General features: G+C 51.2%; 1 protein-coding gene across 4 annotated transcripts in view; it reads right to left on the bottom strand.

The window, feature by feature from the left end:
- The window catches only part of Arhgap10 (Rho GTPase activating protein 10), a 284292-nt gene that overhangs the window by 47379 nt on the left and 215696 nt on the right, over positions 1–21217 (bottom strand). For all 4 annotated transcript variants that reach the window (XM_052166588.1, XM_052166589.1, XM_052166591.1 and 1 more), the window contains one exon: positions 10925–11084. In XM_052166588.1, the coding sequence (XP_052022548.1) occupies positions 10925–11084 (160 nt within the window). The remainder of the gene's footprint in view (positions 1–10924; positions 11085–21217) is intronic.

The following is a 21217-nucleotide window of genomic DNA, read 5'->3' as shown; positions in this document are numbered from 1 at the left end:
TGTGTGTGCAGCTCCTGTCTGTGTGTGCAGCTCCTGTCTGTGTGTGTGTGCAGCTCCTGTCTGTCTGTGTGTGTGCAGCTCCTGTCTGTGTGTGTGTGTGCAGCTCCTGTCTGTCTGTGTGCAGCTCCTGTCTGTGTGTGTGTGCAGCTCCTGTCTGTGTGTGTGTGCAGCTCCTGTCTGTCTGTGTGTGTGCAGCTCCTGTCTGTCTGTGTGTGTGCAGCTCCTGTCTGTGTGTGTGCAGCTCCTGTCTGTCTGTGTGCACAGCTCCTGTCTGTCTGTGTGTGCAGCTCCTGTCTGTCTGTGTGTGCAGCTCCTGTCTGTGTGTGTGCAGCTCCTGTCTGTGTGTGTGCAGCTCCTGTCTGTGTGTGTGTGTGCAGCTCCTGTCTGTGTGTGTGTGTGCAGCTCCTGTCTGTGTGTATGTGTGCAGCTCCTGTCTGTGTATGTGTGCAGCTCCTGTCTGTGTGTGCAGCTCCTGTCTGTGTGTGTGTGTGTGCAGCTCCTGTCTGTGTGTGTGTGCACAGCTCCTTTCTGTGTGTGTGCGCAGCTCCTGTCTGTCTGTGTGTGCAGCTCCTGTCTGTGTGTGTGTGTGCAGCTCCTGTCTGTGTGTGTGTGCAGCTCCTGTCTGTCTGTGTGTGTGTGTGTGTGTGTGTGCAGCTCCTGTCTGTGTGTGTGTGTGCAGCTCCTGTCTGTCTGTGTGTGCAGCTCCTGTCTGTGTGCGCAGCTCCTGTCTGTGTCTGTGTGTGCAGCTCCTGTCTGTGTGTGTGTGTGCAGCTCCTGTCTGTGTGCGCAGCTCCTGTCTGTGTCTGTGTGTGCAGCTCCTGTCTGTGTGTGTGTGTGCAGCTCCTGTCTGTGTGTGTGTGTGCAGCTCCTGTCTGTGTGTGCAGCTCCTGTCTGTGTGTGTGTGCCCAGCTCCTGTCTGTGTGTGTGTGTGCAGCTCCTGTCTGTGTGCGCAGCTCCTGTCTGTGTGTGTGCAGCTCCTGTCTGTGTGTGTGTGCAGCTCCTGTCTGTGTGTGTGTGCAGCTCCTGTCTGTGTGTGTGTGTGCAGCTCCTGTCTGTGTGTGTGTGCGCAGTTCCTGTCTGTGTCTGTGTGAGCAGCTCCTGTCTGTGTGCGCAGCTCCTGTCTGTCTGTGTGTGCAGCTCCTGTCTGTGTGTACAGCTCCTGTCTGTGTGTGTGTGCAGCTCCTGTCTGTGTGTGTGTGTGCAGCTCCTGTCTGTCTGTGTGTGTGCAGCTCCTGTCTGTGTGTGTGTGCGCAGCTCCTGTCTGTGTCTGTGTGTGCAGCTCCTGTCTGTGTGTGTGTGTGCAGCTCCTGTCTGTGTGTGTGTGTGTGCAGCTCCTGTCTGTGTGTGTGTGTGCAGCTCCTGTCTGTGTGTGTGTGCAGCTCCTGTCTGTGTGTGTGTGCAGCTCCTGTCTGTGTGTGCACAGCTCCTGTCTGTCTGTGTGTGCAGCTCCTGTCTGTCTGTGTGTGCAGCTCCTGTCTGTGTGTGTGTGCAGCTCCTGTCTGTGTGTGTGTGTGCAGCTCCTGTCTGTGTGTGTGTGTGTGCAGCTCCTGTCTGTCTGTGTGTGTGCAGCTCCTGTCTGTGTGTGTGTGTGCAGCTCCTGTCTGTCTGTGTGTGCAGCTCCTGTCTGTGTGTGCAGCTCCTGTCTGTGTGTGCGCAGCTCCTGTCTGTGTGTGTGCAGCTCCTGTCTGTGTGTGTGTGTGCAGCTCCTGTCTGTGTGTGTGTGTGCAGCTCCTGTCTGTGTGTGTGTGCAGCTCCTGTCTGTGTGTGTGCAGCTCCTGTCTGTGTGTGTGTGTGCAGCTCCTGTCTGTGTGTGCGCAGCTCCTGTCTGTGTGTGTGCAGCTCCTGTCTGTCTGTGTGTGCAGCTCCTGTCTGTGTGTGTGTGTGTGCAGCTCCTGTCTGTCTGTGTGTGTGCAGCTCCTGTCTGTGTGTGTGTGTGCAGCTCCTGTCTGTCTGTGTGTGTAGCTCCTGTCTGTGTGTGCAGCTCCTGTCTGTGTGTGTGTGTGCAGCTCCTGTCTGTGTGTGCGCAGCTCCTGTCTGTGTGTGTGCAGCTCCTGTCTGTGTGTGTGTGTGCAGCTCCTGTCTGTGTGTCTGTGTGCAGCTCCTGTCTGTCTGTGTGTGTGCAGCTCCTGTCTGTCTGTGTGTGCAGCTCCTGTCTGTGTGTGTGTGTGCAGCTCCTGTCTGTCTGTGTGCACAACTCCTGTCTGTGTGCACAGCTCCTGTCTGTGTGTGCAGCTCCTGTCTGTGTGTGTGTGTGCAGCTCCTGTCTGTGTGTGTGTGCAGCTCCTGTCTGTGTGTGTGTGTGCAGCTCCTGTCTGTGTGTGTGTGCAGCTCCTGTCTGTGTGTGTGTGTGCAGCTCCTGTCTGTGTGTGTGTGCGCAGCTCCTGTCTGTGTGCGTGTGTGCAGCTCCTGTCTGTGTGTGTGTGTGCAGCTCCTGTCTGTCTGTGTGCGCAGCTCCTGTCTGTGTGTGTGTGCGCAGCTCCTGTCTGTGTGTGTGTGCAGCTCCTGTCTGTGTGTGAAGCTCCTGTCTGTGTGTGTGTGTGCAGCTCCTGTCTGTGTGTGCAGCTCCTGTCTGTGTGTGTGTGTGCGCAGCTCCTGTCTGTGTGTGTGTGCGCAGCTCCTGTCTGTGTGTGTGTGCAGCTCCTGTCTGTGTGCGCAGCTCCTGTCTGTGTGTGTGTGTGCGCAGCTCCTGTCTGTGTGTGTGTGCGCAGCTCCTGTCTGTGTGTGTGTGTGTGCAGCTCCTGTCTGTGTGTGCAGCTCCTGTCTGTGTGTGTGTGCAGCTCCTGTCTGTCTGTGTGTGTGCAGCTCCTGTCTGTGTGTGTGTGCAGCTCCTGTCTGTCTGTGTGCAGCTCCTGTCTGTGTGTGTGTGCAGCTCCTGTCTGTGTGTGTGTGCAGCTCCTGTCTGTCTGTGTGTGTGCAGCTCCTGTCTGTCTGTGTGTGTGCAGCTCCTGTCTGTGTGTGTGCAGCTCCTGTCTGTCTGTGTGCACAGCTCCTGTCTGTCTGTGTGTGCAGCTCCTGTCTGTCTGTGTGTGCAGCTCCTGTCTGTGTGTGTGCAGCTCCTGTCTGTGTGTGTGCAGCTCCTGTCTGTGTGTGTGTGTGCAGCTCCTGTCTGTGTGTGTGTGTGCAGCTCCTGTCTGTGTGTATGTGTGCAGCTCCTGTCTGTGTATGTGTGCAGCTCCTGTCTGTGTGTGCAGCTCCTGTCTGTCTGTGTGCACAGCTCCTGTCTGTGTGTGTGTGCACAGCTCCTTTCTGTGTGTGTGCGCAGCTCCTGTCTGTCTGTGTGTGCAGCTCCTGTCTGTCTCTGTGTGTGCAGCTCCTGTCTGTGTGTGTGTGTGCAGCTCCTGTCTGTGTGTGTGTGTGCAGCTCCTGTCTGTGTGTATGTGTGCAGCTCCTGTCTGTGTGTGTGTGCAGCTCCTGTCTGTCTGTGTGTGCAGCTCCTGTCTGTCTGTGTGTGTGCAGCTCCTGTCTGTCTGTGTGTGTGCAGCTCCTGTCTGTGTGTGTGTGTGCAGCTCCTGTCTGTCTGTGTGTGTGCAGCTCCTGTCTGTGTGTGCAGCTCCTGTCTTTCTGTGTGCACAGCTCCTGTCTGTCTGTGTGTGCAGCTCCTGTCTGTGTGTGTGTGTGCAGCTCCTGTCTGTGTGTGTGTGCAGCTCCTGTCTGTGTGTATGTGTGCAGCTCCTGTCTGTGTGTGTGTGTGCAGCTCCTGTCTGTGTGTGCAGCTCCTGTCTGTGTGTGTGTGTGTGCGCAGCTCCTGTCTGTCTGTGTGTGCAGCTCCTGTCTGTGTGTGTGTGTGCAGCTCCTGTCTGTGTGTGTGTGCAGCTCCTGTCTGTGTGTGCAGCTCCTGTCTGTGTGTGTGTGTGCAGCTCCTGTCTGTCTGTGTGTGTGCAGCTCCTGTCTGTGTGTGTGTGTGCAGCTCCTGTCTGTGTGTGTGTGTGCAGCTCCTGTCTGTCTGTGTGTGTGTGTGCAGCTCCTGTCTGTCTGTGTGTGTGTGCAGCTCCTGTCTGTCTGTGTGTGTGCAGCTCCTGTCTGTGTGTGTGTGTGCAGCTCCTGTCTGTCTGTGTGTGTGCAGCTCCTGTCTGTGTGTGCAGCTCCTGTCTGTCTGTGTGCACAGCTCCTGTCTGTCTGTGTGTGCAGCTCCTGTCTGTGTGTGTGTGTGCAGCTCCTGTCTGTGTGTGTGTGCAGCTCCTGTCTGTGTGTATGTGTGCAGCTCCTGTCTGTGTGTGTGTGTGCAGCTCCTGTCTGTGTGTGCAGCTCCTGTCTGTGTGTGTGTGTGTGCGCAGCTCCTGTCTGTCTGTGTGTGCAGCTCCTGTCTGTGTGTGTGTGTGCAGCTCCTGTCTGTGTGTGTGTGCAGCTCCTGTCTGTGTGTGCAGCTCCTGTCTGTGTGTGTGTGTGCAGCTCCTGTCTGTGTGTGTGTGTGCAGCTCCTGTCTGTGTGTGTGTGTGCAGCTCCTGTCTGTGTGTGTGTGTGCAGCTCCTGTCTGTCTGTGTGTGTGTGTGCAGCTCCTGTCTGTCTGTGTGTGTGTGCAGCTCCTGTCTGTCTGTGTGTGTGCAGCTCCTGTCTGTGTGTGTGTGTGCAGCTCCTGTCTGTCTGTGTGTGTTCAGCTCCTGTCTGTGTGTGTGTGCGCAGCTCCTGTCTGTGTGTGTGTGTGCAGCTCCTGTCTGTGTGTGCAGCTCCTGTCTGTCTGTGTGCACAGCTCCTGTCTGTGTGTGTGTGTGCAGCTCCTGTCTGTGTGTGCAGCTCCTGTCTGTCTGTGTGTGCAGCTCCTGTCTGTGTGTGTGTGTGCAGCTCCTGTCTGTGTGTGTGTGTGCAGCTCCTGTCTGTCTGTGTGCACAGCTCCTGTCTGTGTGCACAGCTCCTGTCTGTCTGTGTGTGCAGCTCCTGTCTGTCTGTGTGTGTGTGCAGCTCCTGTCTGTGTGTGCGCAGCTCCTGTCTGTCTGTGTGTGCAGCTCCTGTCTGTCTGTGTGTGTGTGCAGCTCCTGTCTGTGTGTGTGTGCAGCTCCTGTCTGTGTGTGTGTGTGCAGCTCCTGTCTGTGTGTGTGTGTGCAGCTCCTGTCTGTGTGTGTGTGCAGCTCCTGTCTGTGTGTTTGTGTGCAGCTCCTGTCTGTGTCTGTGTGCAGCTCCTGTCTGTGTGTGTGTGCAGCTCCTGTCTGTGTGTGTGTGCAGCTCCTGTCTGTGTGTGCAGCTCCTGTCTGTGTGTGCAGCTCCTGTCTGTGTGTGTGTGCAGCTCCTGTCTGTCTGTGTGTGCAGCTCCTGTCTGTGTGTCTGTGTGCAGCTCCTGTCTGTCTGTGTGCACAGCTCCTGTCTGTCTGTGTGTGCAGCTCCTGTCTGTGTGTATGTGTGCAGCTCCTGTCTGTGTGTGTGTGTGCAGCTCCTGTCTGTGTGTGTGTGCAGCTCCTGTCTGTGTGTGTGTGCAGCTCCTGTCTGTCTGTGTGTGCAGCTCCTGTCTGTGTGCGCAGCTCCTTTCTGTGTCTGTGTGTGCAGCTCCTGTCTGTGTGTGTGCAGCTCCTGTCTGTGTGTGTGTGTGCACCTCCTGTCTGTGTGTGTGTGTGCAGCTCCTGTCTGTGTGTGTGTGTGCAGCTCCTGTCTGTGTGTGTATGCAGCTCCTGTCTGTGTGTGTGTGTGCAGCTCCTGTCTGTGTGTGTGTGTGTGTGTGTGCAGCTCCTGTCTGTGTGTGTGCAGCTCCTGTCTGTCTGTGTGTGCAGCTCCTGTCTGTGTGTATGTGTGCAGCTCCTGTCTGTGTGTGTGTGTGCAGCTCCTGTCTGTGTGTGTGTGTGCAGCTCCTGTCTGTGTGTGTGTGTGTGCAGCTCCTGTCTGTGTGTGTGCAGCTCCTGTCTGTCTGTGTGCGCAGCTCCTGTCTGTGTGTGTGTGTGTGCAGCTCCTGTCTGTGTGTGTGTGTGTGCAGCTCCTGTCTGTCTGTGTGCGCAGCTCCTGTCTGTGTGTGTGTGTGCAGCTCCTGTCTGTGTGTGTGTGTGCAGCTCCTGTCTGTGTGTGTGTGCAGCTCCTGTCTGTCTGTGTGTGTGTGTGTGTGTGTGTGCAGCTCCTGTCTGTCTGTGTGTGCAGCTCCTGTCTGTGTGTCTGTGTGCAGCTCCTGTCTGTCTGTGTGCACAGCTCCTGTCTGTCTGTGTGTGCAGCTCCTGTCTGTGTGTATGTGTGCAGCTCCTGTCTGTGTGTGTGTGTGCAGCTCCTGTCTGTGTGTGTGTGCAGCTCCTGTCTGTGTGTGTGTGCAGCTCCTGTCTGTCTGTGTGTGCAGCTCCTGTCTGTGTGCGCAGCTCCTTTCTGTGTCTGTGTGTGCAGCTCCTGTCTGTGTGTGTGCAGCTCCTGTCTGTGTGTGTGTGTGCACCTCCTGTCTGTGTGTGTGTGTGCAGCTCCTGTCTGTGTGTGTGTGTGCAGCTCCTGTCTGTGTGTGTGTGCAGCTCCTGTCTGTGTGTGTGTGTGCAGCTCCTGTCTGTGTGTGTGTGCGCGCAGTTCCTGTCTGTGTCTGTGTGTGCAGCTCCTGTCTGTGTGCGCAGCTCCTGTCTGTGTGTGTGCAGCTCCTGTCTGTGTGTGTGTGTGCAGCTCCTGTCTGTGTGTGTGTGCAGCTCCTGTCTGTGTGTGTGTGCGCAGCTCCTGTCTGTGTCTGTGTGTGCAGCTCCTGTCTGTGTGTGTGTGTGCAGCTCCTGTCTGTGTGTGTGTGTGTGCAGCTCCTGTCTGTGTGTGTGCAGCTCCTGTCTGTGTGTGTGTGCAGCTCCTGTCTGTCTGTGTGTGCAGCTCCTGTCTGTGTGTCTGTGTGCAGCTCCTGTCTGTCTGTGTGTGCAGCTCCTGTCTGTGTGTGTGTGTGCAGCTCCTGTCTGTGTGTGTGTGTGCAGCTCCTGTCTGTGTGTGTGTGCAGCTCCTGTCTGTGTGTGTGTGCAGCTCCTGTCTGTCTGTGTTTGTGCAGCTCCTGTCTGTGTGTGTGTGTGCAGCTCCTGTCTGTCTGTGTGTGTGCAGCTCCTGTCTGTGTGTGTGTGTGCAGCTCCTGTCTGTGTGTGCACAGCTCCTGTCTGTCTGTGTGTGCAGCTCCTGTCTGTGTGTGTGCAGCTCCTGTCTGTGTGTGTGTGTGCAGCTCCTGTCTGTGTGTGCACAGCTCCTGTCTGTGTGTGTGTGTGCAGCTCCTGTCTGTGTGTGTGTGTGCAGCTCCTGTCTGTGTGCGCAGCTCCTGTCTGTGTGTGCAGCTCCTGTCTGTGTGTGTGTGTGTGTGTGTGCAGCTCCTGTCTGTGTGTGTGTGCAGCTCCTGTCTGTGTGTATGTGTGCAGCTCCTGTCTGTGTGTGTGTGTGCAGCTCCTGTCTGTGTGTGCGCAGCTCCTGTCTGTGTGTATGTGCACAGCTCCTGTCTGTCTGTGTGTGCAGCTCCTGTCTGTGTGTGCAGCTCCTGTCTGTGTGTATGTGTGCAGCTCCTGTCTGTGTGTGTGTACACAGCTCCTGTCTGTGTGTGTGTGCAGCTCCTGTCTGTTTGTGCAGCTCCTGTCTGTGTGTGTGTGTGCAGCTCCTGTCTGTGTGTGTGTGCAGCTCCTGTCTGTGTGTGTGTGTGTGCAGCTCCTGTCTGTCTGTGTGTGTGTGCAGCTCCTGTCTGTCTGTGTGTGTGTGCAGCTCCTGTCTGTGTGTGTGTGTGCAGCTCCTGTCTGTCTGTGTGTGTGCAGCTCCTGTCTGTGTGTGTGTGCAGCTCCTGTCTGTGTGTGTGTGCAGCTCCTGTCTGTGTGTGTGTGCAGCTCCTGTCTGTGTGTGTGTGCAGCTCCTGTCTGTCTGTGTGTGTGCAGCTCCTGTCTGTGTGTGTGTGCAGCTCCTGTCTGTGTGTGTGTGCAGCTCCTGTCTGTGTGTGCAGCTCCTGTCTGTGTGTATGTGTGCAGCTCCTGTCTGTGTGTGTGTACACAGCTCCTGTCTGTGTGTGTGTGCAGCTCCTGTCTGTGTGTGCAGCTCCTGTCTGTGTGTGTGTGTGCAGCTCCTGTCTGTGTGTGTGTGCACAGCTCCTGTCTGTGTGTGTGTGTGCAGCTCCTGTGTGTGTGTGTGTGTGTGCAGCTCCTGTCTGTGTGTGCAGCTCCTGTCTGTCTGTGTGTGCAGCTCCTGTCTGTCTGTGTGTGCAGCTCCTGTCTGTCTGTGTGTGCAGCTCCTGTCTCTGTGTGTGCAGCTCCTGTCTGTGTGTGCAGCTCCTGTCTGTGTGTGTGTGCAGCTCCTGTCTGTCTGTGAGTGCAGCTCCTGTCTCTGTGTGTGTGCAGCTCCTGTCTGTCTGTGTGTGCAGCTCCTGTCTGTGTGTGCAGCTCCTGTCTGTGTGTGTGTGTGTGCAGCTCCTGTCTGTGTGTGCAGCTCCTGTCTGTGTGTGCAGCTCCTGTCTGTGTGTGCAGCTCCTGTCTGTGTGTGTGTGTGTGCAGCTCCTGTCTGTGTGTGCAGCTCCTGTCTGTGTGTGCAGCTCCTGTCTGTGTGTGCAGCTCCTGTCTGTGTGTGCAGCTCCTGTCTGTGTGTGTGTGCAGCTCCTGTCTGTGTGTGCAGCTCCTGTCTGTGTGTGCAGCTCCTGTCTCTGTGTGTGCAGCTCCTGTCTGTGTGTGCAGCTCCTGTCTGTGTGTGTGTGCAGCTCCTGTCTGTCTGTGAGTGCAGCTCCTGTCTGTGTGTGTGTGCAGCTCCTGTCTGTGTGTGTGTGTGCAGCTCCTGTCTGTCTGTGTGTGCAGCTCCTGTCTGTCTGTGTGTGCAGCTCCTGTCTGTGTGTGTGTGCAGCTCCTGTCTGTGTGTGTGCAGCTCCTGTCTGTGTGTGTGTGCAGCTCCTGTCTGTCTGTGAGTGCAGCTCCTGTCTGTGTGTGTGTGCAGCTCCTGTCTGTGTGTGTGTGTGCAGCTCCTGTCTGTCTGTGTGTGCAGCTCCTGTCTGTGTGTGTGTGCAGCTCCTGTCTGTGTGTGTGCAGCTCCTGTCTGTGTGTGTGTGCAGCTCCTGTCTGTCTGTGAGTGCAGCTCCTGTCTGTGTGTGTGTGCAGCTCCTGTCTGTATGTGTGTGTGCAGCTCCTGTCTGTCTGTGTGTGCAGCTCCTGTCTGTGTGTGCAGCTCCTGTCTGTGTGTGTATGTGTGCAGCTCCTGCCTGTGTGTGCAGCTCCTGTCTGTGTGTGCAGCTCCTGTCTGTGTGTGCAGCTCCTGTCTGTGTGTGTACGCAGCTCCCAGCTTTCTTGCGTGGAGTCTTCTGGGGACTGAACTCACGTCCTCAGGCTTGCACAGCAGGTAATATTTTAATAATGGAGCCATCTTCCCAGCCCAAGCAAGTCCTTTCTCACAGACGCTGGAAGGACTCTCGTACACATCTATTTAATGTACAACGTAGGAAGAAGAGCAGCTCAAGACCCTGGGTAAGGTGCGCTTCAGTGACAAGGCTTCTCTGCTCGCTCCCACCGCTCTCCACCCTCCCATGTCAGCTCTCAAGGCTGAAGTGCTTCCCATGACGTTTTCACATGTGTATGATTAGGAAGCTGGGGAACTGGCTCCTCATTTGATTTATGAGGAAGCCCATCATGCTCCTCCTATGTTGGGCCTGAGCGTGTTGAGTTGAGCAGTGGCTACCCCAGGCCTTGCAATGTCACATTCCTGCAGAACCATGAGGGAAGAGTGATGACTAACTAAACTTTACCCCACTGACTCGGATCTGCATTTATTGAAGGAACTACAGATCCAGACTTCACTCAAAAGCACACAGACTGATGTCAACCCTAGTGCCACCAGGACTCTGTGCTGGATACCACAGCAATATCAAAGGGACTTATATTGCTGATACACAGTTAAAGGTGACAAACATATTTCAGTACCCATGATGTAAGTTCACAATACATCATCTTCAGCACAGAAAATTAAAACAAACTTGGGTGGGGTATACACACACACTTCTGCACACATCCATACACACACACACACACACACACACATACACACACTCACACACACACACTCCTATAGAGAATGAATATGCAAACTTGGGAGTTTCACTCTGATTTCAGGTCAGCTTTTCAACATCTAGAGGTCATCCCAAAATTTCAGCATGCCAAATTCCTCCCAGCCTCTCTTAATACTTAATAAGATCATAATGATTTCATATGAGTCCAGCTGAAGCTATAAAAAGCCAAGTAATGTGAAGAATGCTTTCCAATCCATTTAAAGTCCCAAGAATGCCCAGCTAGGGTCGGATGACATCATTATCTATAATCTATTTTAAGAGATTTTTAGTTTAAATTTTTTTAATGCTTTCTGGGTGAATTATAAATATATTTTGGATGTAATTTGATTGACTAATCAAGTAAGGTCTTATGATTATTCATAAATCTGTTTTGTCTCCTCGGAGCCCTCAGATGTTCTCCGCAGGTTCAGTATCTCCCGGTCCTACAATGATTCCTCAGGCTCTATCCGCACTGTAAGAGAAAACCCCATGTAGTCAAACAAACTTAAGGTTTTCTGTTTGCATTAGTCTCACATGCTCCAGTAGATCTGAGCTGATGGTGTGCACGAGCTTGGCTGATGGTTCACACAAGGAGGTAAAGTCACAGGTACCAAGTCCCCATTAGTCAAGAAGCTATGAAGTCAAACAGAACACGAACCTAACAACAACCAAAGACTCACCTACCTGAACCACTGCTCTAGGTCAGTCTCCAGAGACAGCCCATGGAAGTGCAAACATTCCCCTTCTGTGTTTGCAGAACCAGTATGGAGCTCTGTTGAGAAGGGGTTGGACGCTTCCTTCTCATGGCCCCAAACTACCACGACCTGAACTCTGGAAGCCATGCCCGTCCCTTTCCGGGTAGGAAACAGGCATGTTCAACAAAGATTTTGCTTTGCCACCTCCCTTGGGTAGCTGGCCAATGAGATCGTGTCCTGGGATTTAATGGCTTGAGTGGTTGCTGGCCAAACGGTGATGGCTTTCCTTCCTTCACCACCACACCAGAGCACAGCGACTTACGTAGTGGCGGTGGTGTCTCCACAGTTCCCTCCATCTGCTGCTAGGTGGTTTCTGTCTGATCCAGGAGGCCCATGGGCAGCTGACGTCGTGGGAGATGGGGTGGACAGCGAGTCCTGACTACTACTGGGGGGATCCTCCTTGAGAGGGCTGGGACTGTCACCTAAAGGGAGAAGGCATTGGAGTTCAAACAAACTGAGAAGAAAGAAATAACTTAGTCATATTATTTTCAAAATTACATGTTCAATTCAGCCTGGGCACGTGAGGATACTTTTGAAGGTTTGCACCTGTGGATTTGCTTTTTGTTTCATTTGAGAAAACAACAAAACAAGACACAGACTCAGAGCTGTTATGGTGTAGATATCGAATGTTCCCAAAGACCCAGCGGTTCCCAGCCTGGTTCCCAGCTAATGGCACTACTGAAAAGTGGCAGAAACCTTAAGAAGTGCAACCTTCTGGAATGTTTACTTGGTCCTTAAAGGGGGCACTGGGACCTCAACCCCGTCCTTCCTGTCTCCTTGGCAGCCAAAAGGTAACAGCTATCTTTACCTCATGTGCCCTATTACTGCCACCTCCCCAAGCCTAAAAACAAAGGGGACCAATCAGACATGATCTAAGACTCTCAAACTGTGAACCATGCAAACCTTCTCTTCATGTAAGCAGGTTTACCACAGGCGTTTATTATAGTAACAGTGAGCTGACTAACACACGGATTATACCCCATGAAGAGCAAAGAAAAGAAAATCACCAGTCAGACTGCCCGGGAAACAAGCACCTTTTATGTAGCCACAACGGATGCTTGGCCTACGAGGATCCCTGATCCAAGCCAGTAACAAGGTCAGGACAGCCCAGAGCAGCAGACAGCCATCAGAGCCTGTCCCTGCTGCTCTAATCACCTAAGCCTTCCTTCTCGCCAAGTGTATAATAAAAGGGACATTATGGTCCAACTTATCAATATTGCAGACATGAAGGAGTTCCCACTTTCCCGTGAACACTGAAGGGCTAGCACTGGGCGGGGGTCTGCAGTAACCGCTGGGGATGAAGATGAACCACAACTAAGGCGCAGGTCCCAAATGAGGCGTATGATTTATGCTATCTTACATACTATGTTTATTACCCACTGTACATATTATCAGCTTGTGTAGAAAATGGAAAAATGCAGAAAACAGCTTCCAAAAGCAGCTGTTTCCCTCAGCTGGCCTTCTCAGGTACGTGATGTTTCCAGTTTCTCCCATAAACACACTGGAATGGCACCAGGCAGAGTGCTGCCCTTTCTGCCCAAAGAACTTATTAAATATTGACTCCCCCAGGTGACTTGCAGAGGAAGCAGTTGTGTGGGAACAGCACTAACTCAGCCTTGATTTTCCTGGTGACGGGTCATAACAATTGCCTAATGCTGCCACAGCAGCAAATGGAGGTCCACAACCCCAGCCAGCAAAAGCTCCAGGTGTCCTGAACCCACACAGTTCCCATTCCTAAATCTGAGGCGCAGAGGCACACAAAGGCCAGGGTTGGAAGAGAACTTGGTCTCAGAAAACCATCTCAGAAAAACTACAATTCCTCCCAAAATGATGCCCAAGACAAATCCTGGGCCCTGAGCACGCTAGCTCTCGGGATGCTGGTCTTGAAAAGTGAGTGCGGAAAATAAATCTGATTCCCGACTGGATTCAGAGATAAGGCTAAGTGTGTCTTAGAAAAGAGATCAGTCAGGCAGTGGTGGTGCACGCCTTTAGTCCCAGCAGAGGCAGGCGGATTTCTGAGTTCCAGGCCAGCCTGGTCTACAGAGTGACAGGCCAGCCAGGGCTACACAGAGAAACCTTGTCTCAAAAAAAAAAAAAAAAAAACAAAGAAAGAGAAAAGGAAAGAAAAGAGATCGGAAAAGCTAGATCAGTGCAGTGGGCATCAGAAGTGACGGACTGGATAGAGGTGCCTGGAAGACACCCGACCCGGCGTGCGTGTGGACGCTGGTAGCATCGTGTAACAAGAAGGCCAGTTGAGAGAAACAGCAGAGAAAGTAGGGCGCACTAGGCTGAGCAGGTCCTCCTCTCCCTGGGCTGCACCTCCTTGCAAAGTCGTGTCCTGTCCTCCACACGAATTCTAGAATATTGCTTGTGTTTTTTTTTTTTTTTAAAGCTGTCACTTGCCAATAGTCCTTCTGCACAAACACGCAACTGTAGAAATTCAGTCCAAACAATAGGCCAACTTAGAGGCAAAGCAAGCCAAAGCCTAGGGTTAGAACACAGCTTCGATTCTTTTTAGAATGGAGTTCCCGTTGAAAGGTGGACTGCCTCTTCCTGTGCTTAGAAAGCTCAACTCCAGTTCTCCTCTGCACACGAGCACACATTTGGGTCCCGAGCTACCACTCTCCAAAGCTGAGGGGGAGTTGGCGGGGTGTGGGGGTGCACAGCTCCATCAGGTCCAGGTGCGTGGAGGCTGAGCATTCAGGGAGATATCCAGTCTGAGCTACGTACACAGGGAGTTCAAGCTAGCCCGGACTACACACAAGATCAGAAAGAGGAGGTGACCGTTTCTATGGCTTGTATGTGAAGTTCCTTCTCCTGAAAATGAGTTTGTGTGTTTGAAGCTGTCTTGAAAGGTTATGGAACCTTTAAGAGGGGAAACCTTGCTGAAGGAAACAGACTGCTGATCCTGGCTCTTGAGGTTTTTATGGTCTGCCTTACTTCTTCTCCTATCCTTTCTTTCTGATGGGGGATATAATGAACCCATGAGGGGCTCCCACCGCCTGAACCTAAGAGGGGCCCCCACCGCCTGAACCTAAGAAGGGCCCCCACCGCCTGAACCTAAGAGGGGCCCCCACCGCCTGAACCTAAGAGGGGCCCCCACCGCCTGAACCTAAGAGGGGCCCCCACCGCCTGAACCTAAGAGGGGCCCCCACCGCCTGAACCTAAGAGGGGCCCCCACTGCCTGAACCTAAGAGGGGCCCCCACCGCCTGAACCTAAGAGGAGCCCCACCGCCTGGTGTTTTATGCCACCAGGATGGACTGTTTGTAAGTACACAAACCTCCTCAACCTTAACCCTTAATTGGCTTCTTTAATTGTCTTCAGCAAAAATAAAAGTGACAGACCTTCAGGACAGCTACCAGTGTGAGCTCAGCTACAAGAGCCCAAGCCTGCAGCTCCTGGGGCAGAGCAGGCAGTGAGCGGACACATACAGCTGGGTTTCCTGGCTTCATGAGGCCAAGGATGTCTAGATGACCATTCCTCCGGTGTCACTCATCGACACCTGGGCAGTGCCTAACACAGCAAAGAGGCCCTGAAGGGTCTGGGACCAGCCCCTCCTGACCTCCTCCTTCCAGGGAAAGGGCTGTGGATGAGAAGCAGGCTTGAGGAGCCTGAGGGCAGAGGTCTTACTTTAAAAGCAGCCTGGGGTGGCTTTACCACAATACGGAAGCTCATTTACTTTGCCTCTAATCCTTTCCCAGGCAGACTGACAGCACAAACTGTCTTTCAGCGTGCTGAACCACATTCTATTAGGAGAACTGTCTTCCAGTCTGCCAAACAGTGGCAATCTGAGCCCTCAGGTGAGAACAACAGGGTGCGAGGGATGTTTGCAGACTGATCAGATGAAGGCACCTCGCTCCACTTTTACAGCATGTGACATCCCTGTCCCTGTCCCGTTCAGGAATGACTCTTGTCTACAAGGCAAACATCACTGTATACAGGAAAAACCTAAACCACAACCATTACGTACATCAACAGTCAGGCTTATAGCCATTTCCCAAACTGCTGTGCACAATTTCTCCTAGTAGTGTGGCTTGTCAATATGTTTATATGTGGAAGATGGAGGCCCACAGCAGGTGCTCTCAGGAGCCTTTTCCCCCTTTGCGACTGGGTCTCTTGCTGGCCTGAAACTCAACAAATGCTGGAAGGCCAGGGGGCCAGGGACCCACCCACCCGCCTGTGTTTGTCCTGACGATGAATTACAAGCATATGCCAGCATGCCCAGATTGTTTTTTCACTATGTGTTCTGGGATGGCATCAGGGCACTATGTTTGCAAGTAGTTAAGTTATCAAGCTCTCACCTAAGTCTGTGTATTCAGTGGTTTCGAAAACATGAGCTTTTATCTTGTAAGATTAATTTGTAATTGAGGATCAGACAACTTATTGTTCATTTGCTATGAGCCAAACCTGGGTCCAGTGCATACCCTGTGAGCTCCCTACCACAGGGCCTGGCCCCGGCCTAGCTCTGATCACTTCCATCTGTCACCTTTTTTTTTTTTTTTTTTTTTTTTTGGTAAGGCAGCCTCCACCCTCAGGTGCCAACCTGAGGTATCTCGTGGTATCTTCAAGCAGTGCTGTGAATAAAAAGAGCAAAAATGATATGAGCAGACTTCTGATTTGAACAGTCACCGTGGGCGACACCCAACGCAAACATAACCTCCTCCAAACCTTGCCAACACTGTTTGTACACTCTCCTCTCTCAACTACAGCAGCATCAGTTTGGCATTTTGCTGCCCTGCAATGGTCTCGCAGCCTAGGCTAGCCTGCCACAGAACTCCCATCATCATGTGTTTTGAGGGTGGAAACCATGTCTCCGGCTTGGTAACTCTTTACAAGCAGAGTGTCGCTGGGCAAAATCCAGACACTCGAGGTAACACAATGGGCTCTGTGCTACAAGAAAAATCATGGACACAAAATCAGCCTCCAAGCCTGAGCAGAGAATAGGGGAGCTAAAATTTTCAATGTGTTCTCACAAAACTGGGTAGCAGTTGCTCCTTCTCACACCTCCTCCCTGACCACAAATATCTCCGGTGTCCTGCCCTTCTGGCTACCCACCAGGCACATTATGGACTAAGCTTCACAGTTAAAACATCAGTCCCCAGCCCAAAGGCGGTCACATTTAACACAGGAGACAGCTGATAATGAACAGGGCAAAAGGTGGCATCTGCATAATGGGTCTCTCTCAAGGAGCTTTGAAACTCGGGAAGAACAAGTTTTAAAACCTCGCAGTGGGAGGACTGGAAGACATGTGGGAGACATGCAACAGAATAAGGAAAAATTACTGCCAGACTCTCAGAGAACAGAGGCTCTGAAGAGAAACATCAGAGCTGAAAGACAGGTGAGAACCCGGCAGCTTTCAGAGCTGCTAAGTCCTTAGATTTGGCTGGAGAGTGGGGTGGGGCAGGAAACAGGGGGGCCCCTGAATTCATCTGCAGCTACGGACACTGCAGGGAGCAACACGGCCCTGAGAGTGGACCCAGGAGACTGCAGACACTGCAGTCAGCAGAACTCAGTACAGACAAGGGAGGGTGAAGAAAGTGACTGGAAGTTCCACTAACAATGAGACAGAATAGCGTTAGTGGGAGTCGTTGTTGTTGTTGTTGTTGTTGTTGTTGTTGTTGTTGTTGGAGGACCCAGGACCAGCTGGAGTCTTACATGCGGAGCAAATGCTCTAAGCACCAAGTGTCTTAGTCAGGGCTACAATCGCTGTGATGAGACACTGTTACCAAAGCAACCTGGGGAAGAAAGGGTTTATTTGGCTTATACTTCCACATAAATTCATCATTAAAAAAAAAAAAAAATCAGAACAGAATCTCAAGCAGGGCAGAAACCCAGAGACAGAAAAAGATGCAGAGACCCAGGAAGAATGCTGCTTATTGGATTGCTCTCCCTGGCTTGCTCAGGCTGCTTTCTTAGAGAACCTAGAACTAGGAGACCAAGGATGGCACCACCCACAATGGGCTGGGCCCTCCCTGCTGTCAATCACTAAGAAAATACCCTACCTACAGGTTTGCCTACAACCTGATCTGATAGAGGCATTTTCTCCTCCCTACTGACTCTAGCCTATGTCAAGTTGACATAAAGCTACCCAACACACCAAGTGACAGTCCTGAGAGTGATTGGATCATGAACTTGAGCATGTGAACAATACATTACATTCATAATCAACAACACAGAGACTGGCAGAAAACTAGACCAAGTGCCGCTGCAGCCAATGACTGACATTAACTGTGATCCTCTGGTAGGCTCTTCCTGCTCTCTTGCACCAGTGACAGTGCACTGTTCTCTCCACACACTATCTGGTCACTGCACCTCAGCAGCAACCCCCTACCCCCCCCACCCCTGCCCCTGTGTGAAGGAAGGAGCAGGGCTTCACACTGCCCTACCCCAGCACTGACCGGCAGCTTTCACTGCCTTCCCCTCCTTCCTAAAAACAGAAATCAGAGTGCTCCCCAAGACAGAGATCAGAGTGCTCCCTAAGTCCCTTCTTCACTCTTCCTCCACTCAGCCTCCCACAAAGCCTCTGTAGCTCCGCAACTGTGGCAATTGTTGGAATGGATTCTCTGCAGGAGTGGGGCGCCTCCATGGTCCTCGTTCTTAAATAGTAACCAAGTAAGAAGAAAAGGAAGAGGAAAAATGGAAGGGAGGGAGGGAAGAAGGGAGGGAGGGGGAAATGTAACTTCCTGTTGGGATTTCATGTAAGCACACCTCATGGTAGCACCTTTGATAAGTTCACAGACAGCTGTAGGCTGCAACTCTGGGGCCCATGTTAGGTCAGAAGGATCTCAAAGATTTCTGTCACGTGCCTAATCTCCAGGATCAGAAACCTTTGCTGAGACCCACAATGTACCCACAAGGACACAGTTACACTTTTCTTATAGAGCTAACCAGGGATTGCTCTAGCCAAGAAATTTTATATGGAAATCTTCCTCTCTCCCACATATATCTAGAAACAACAAGAAGATGAAGACTCAAATGTTAAGGATTTGGTCTAATGCTTGCATTATGCTAATCTGGTCCCCAATTAGCATAGAGAATCTGCATGTAAGACACTGAAGGTTCCCACCCCCCCAGTTGGTTTTGGTTGATAAAGTTGCCAATGGCCGACAGCTGGGCAGGAAGACAGAGGCAGGACTTCCAGGATCCCCAGCAAGGGACAGAGGGAGGAAGAAGGAGAGAGCTGCCAGGCCAGGAGAGGTGTGGCTGACACACCTGAGAAGTGCAGGACAGACAGCCAGACAGCCAACGTGGAAGAGCGGGGGTGGGGGGGGGTGGGGGGGGGGGTGGGGGGGTGGGGGGTGTCACGGCCCAGGACAGCTGCAAGTCTAGATCACGAGCAGCCAAGTACATCAGGTGTGTGGAGGTTTGTAAGTGGTCAAGCACTCTGTGCGTGCGTGCGTGCATGCGTGCGTGCGTGCATGCGTGCGTGCGTGTGTGTCGTTCATTCAGTAACCCAGAACACTGGGGCAGGTAGCAAGGAATGTGCAGCCTCCGCACTGCGGAGGTTGATTTGAGTAACATTATTTGGACAGTACTACACACACATGTGTATAACCCAGCCATTGTCTCTGTGCAGCAAAGACAGAAAGGAGATATTCAGGGGTCAGTGGTTGCATAAGCCAAAGGCTAACAGTTCTGGGACTCATCATGCCCAGAAGACCAGACAGTGCTCAGATCCTGTGGCTTCTCGGGACTCAGATTCACCAACCAGGCCTTGGGCAGTGTGAAGCACTGCGCACCACATTCAAACAAAAACTCTGCAGTAAATCCACTCACCCAAGGCACTGGAGTTGAGCATCTACCTTTCCGTTAGCTGTGTGCTAACAAAGCGTGGTCCTAAGCCAAGCACGTAGGGAAACTGTTGGAGTCTCCAGCTCCAGTGAGGAAGAAATGCAAAGGAGAAGGGTGAGAACATGAATCTAATGCATGCTTGCCAGCACACTCACGGCGCCCATCTTCCTTCACAAAGAAATACGAGCTTGAACTTATAAGAACAAAAGGGAAATTAAAATAGTGTTATGCTTTGAATATGGAATATGCTCCCACAGGTGAGTTTTGAAAACCTGGTGCCCACCTAGTGGCAGTATTCTGGGGAGGTTCTGAGGATGTTAGGAGAGAGATTCTAGCAGGAAGTAGTAGTCCTAACTGGGGCAGGACTTCTGGGACTAGCTCTGACTTCTGACTCACTTCCTGCTTCCTGGCTCCCTGTGATATCAGTCACTGGCCTCTGCTGTTGGGTTTCCCCGTCATTATGATCCACCCAGGTGGACAGGGCCAATCAACTAAGGGCCTGGCCCTCTGAAACCTTGAGCCAAAATAAGTGACTTTCCCTTGCCTTTGTAGGTACTGGGACACAGCTGAGCAGGAGTGACTACAGTGGTCATGCCTAGAAAAGATGAGAAGCCAATGGTTTAGAGACGCACAGTACAGACAACAGAAGTAGAACTACCGACGTCTAGGATCTACAACCTGGGAGGAAAAGATAAAAAGAGAGGCTTAAAGCAGTAAGGACAGCAAATGGGAGAATAAGGAAAACTATGGATGTAAGACACCACATTCAAGAATGCCAGATATGCAGGGTGTGCTGGTGCACACCTTTAATCCTAGCAAAGGTTGGGAGGCTGAGGCAGGCTGATCTCCATTGAGTTCGAGGCCAGCCTGGTCTACAAAGTAAGTCCATGACAGCCAGAGCTCTGTTATACAGAAAAACTGTGTAATGGACCGATATATACGTGTGTATGTGTGTATAATTTATATATGTATATGTGTGTGTATAGATGTATGTGTGTGTGTGTATGCACACATCAGATACAAAGAACAAAACTTATGCAAACAAGAACACATCATGAAAAAGTCAGTCTAACACAAGAATTTGCACTGAAATCAGAGCAGAATCCAGCAACAAGCCTTCAAAGAATCAAGGGAAAAAGAATCCTGTCATTTAAAAGGTGAGGCTGTAATAAACACACACAGCTTTGGTCACTAAAAATCTCTAGAGGGCTGACACCAAAAGTACTATTCTGCTATTCTCATAGAAAAATTCTTCAACGTTTTATCAAGAAAAGCAACAGAGGGTGGGTGAAGTCTACTTCTGCCACTGATAAACAGGGAGTAACACAGGCAGTCCAGACCCAGGTTCTAGGAGGCGCCAGCAAAGGTGGGGAGTGAGAGGAAGGAGTGAGGCGATTTGCCTTGCTGGCTGTGGAGGCAAATGACAGCTTAAGATCTCAACCATGAAGTGAGGTTCCATGACTCAGACAGGACACCTGCTTTACAAACAGGAAGACAGAAGATCACCCTCAGAAATGACAGAAGCTGGCTTGGTTTCTTAAAGAAAAGGCAGAAAAGGAAAAATATATCAAATGCATTAAATGGAAAACATACAATGACAGAAATGGTTACATAATGGTAATTATATGAAAATGGATTAAAGTTGCCAATTAAAAGACAGCAACTCTCTTAAGTGCATTTCTGAACTCAAGAGATATGCTGACTTAAAGAAGCAAACTTAAAGTTGAAAAAGACACGACTGAAAACACAAGAAAGGACAGATATACTCAGTAAACAGGACCCCAAAAAGGTAATGACGTAGGTACATGAAGGTCATTTATCAGAGATAAAGAGCAAGGTCAAACAAAGAAATAAAACCACAGATTCAGCTTCAACCAACCAACGATGAGCTACAGGAAAGGGCAGAAAACTCAACAGTGACAGACAGGCCTTGCCCTGCTCCACTCAGACCCAAACATGTAGCAAGAACAAAAACCAGACCTGCAATCGGGTACAAAGTGGTCTCATTTTGTACATTCACACCCCTGCAGCGTCACCACCCACCACAGATACACTTACACAAGCTGCAGCAAATAAAGGATAATGTTCTCTTTAATATCGCAGAAAACATTTTTGAAAGAAAGCCATGAGGTCTTAAATACTGTCTTAGTCACCATTCTATTCTATTACTGTGTCCACGGCAACTTACAAAAGAAAGCATTTCATTGGTTAGCTTCAGAGGGTGAGTCCCTAGGCATCGTGGAGGGGGACAAGGCAGCTTACATGTTGAAAGGGGGGGAGGGTGGGGAAGGAGATAGGAAAAAGAGAACTCCTAATCCTTCCCAAACAGATCTACCAAGAAGGGCCCAAACGTACAAACATGCTTACAGGGGCAGTCATTTAAATCACCACAGAAAACAAAAGAAAAATTTGTGAATTTTCTTTTTACAGCAGATGAAAATTGGAAGACAATGGACGCTTTGTAACAAAATGCTGACCTTCACAATTCCCATGTCAGCAAACTAAATAAAGTTACTAAGAAAGCTATCAAGAAAACAAAGAAATACAAAGAAAACAAGAAATCAATGATAATACTAAACTTTGTAAGTCACAGTTTAAAAAAAATCTAAAAACAACAAAAGTTTTAAAATATTAGGTGATAAGAGCATTTTATGCCAACATATAATCTTCCCAAGTGTTGATAGCTGAAGAGCAATCTCAGAGTTCACTGGAATGGAGTTGGCACCTTTACCTTAATGTACTCACACGACATGGATTATTGAC

This window comes from Apodemus sylvaticus, chromosome 21 (genome assembly GCF_947179515.1).
Source record: "Apodemus sylvaticus chromosome 21, mApoSyl1.1, whole genome shotgun sequence".
Lineage (NCBI taxonomy): Eukaryota > Metazoa > Chordata > Mammalia > Rodentia > Muridae > Apodemus > Apodemus sylvaticus.
The sequence above is the reverse complement of the archived record's forward strand: the minus strand, read 5'-3'. Positions and strand labels throughout refer to the sequence as shown.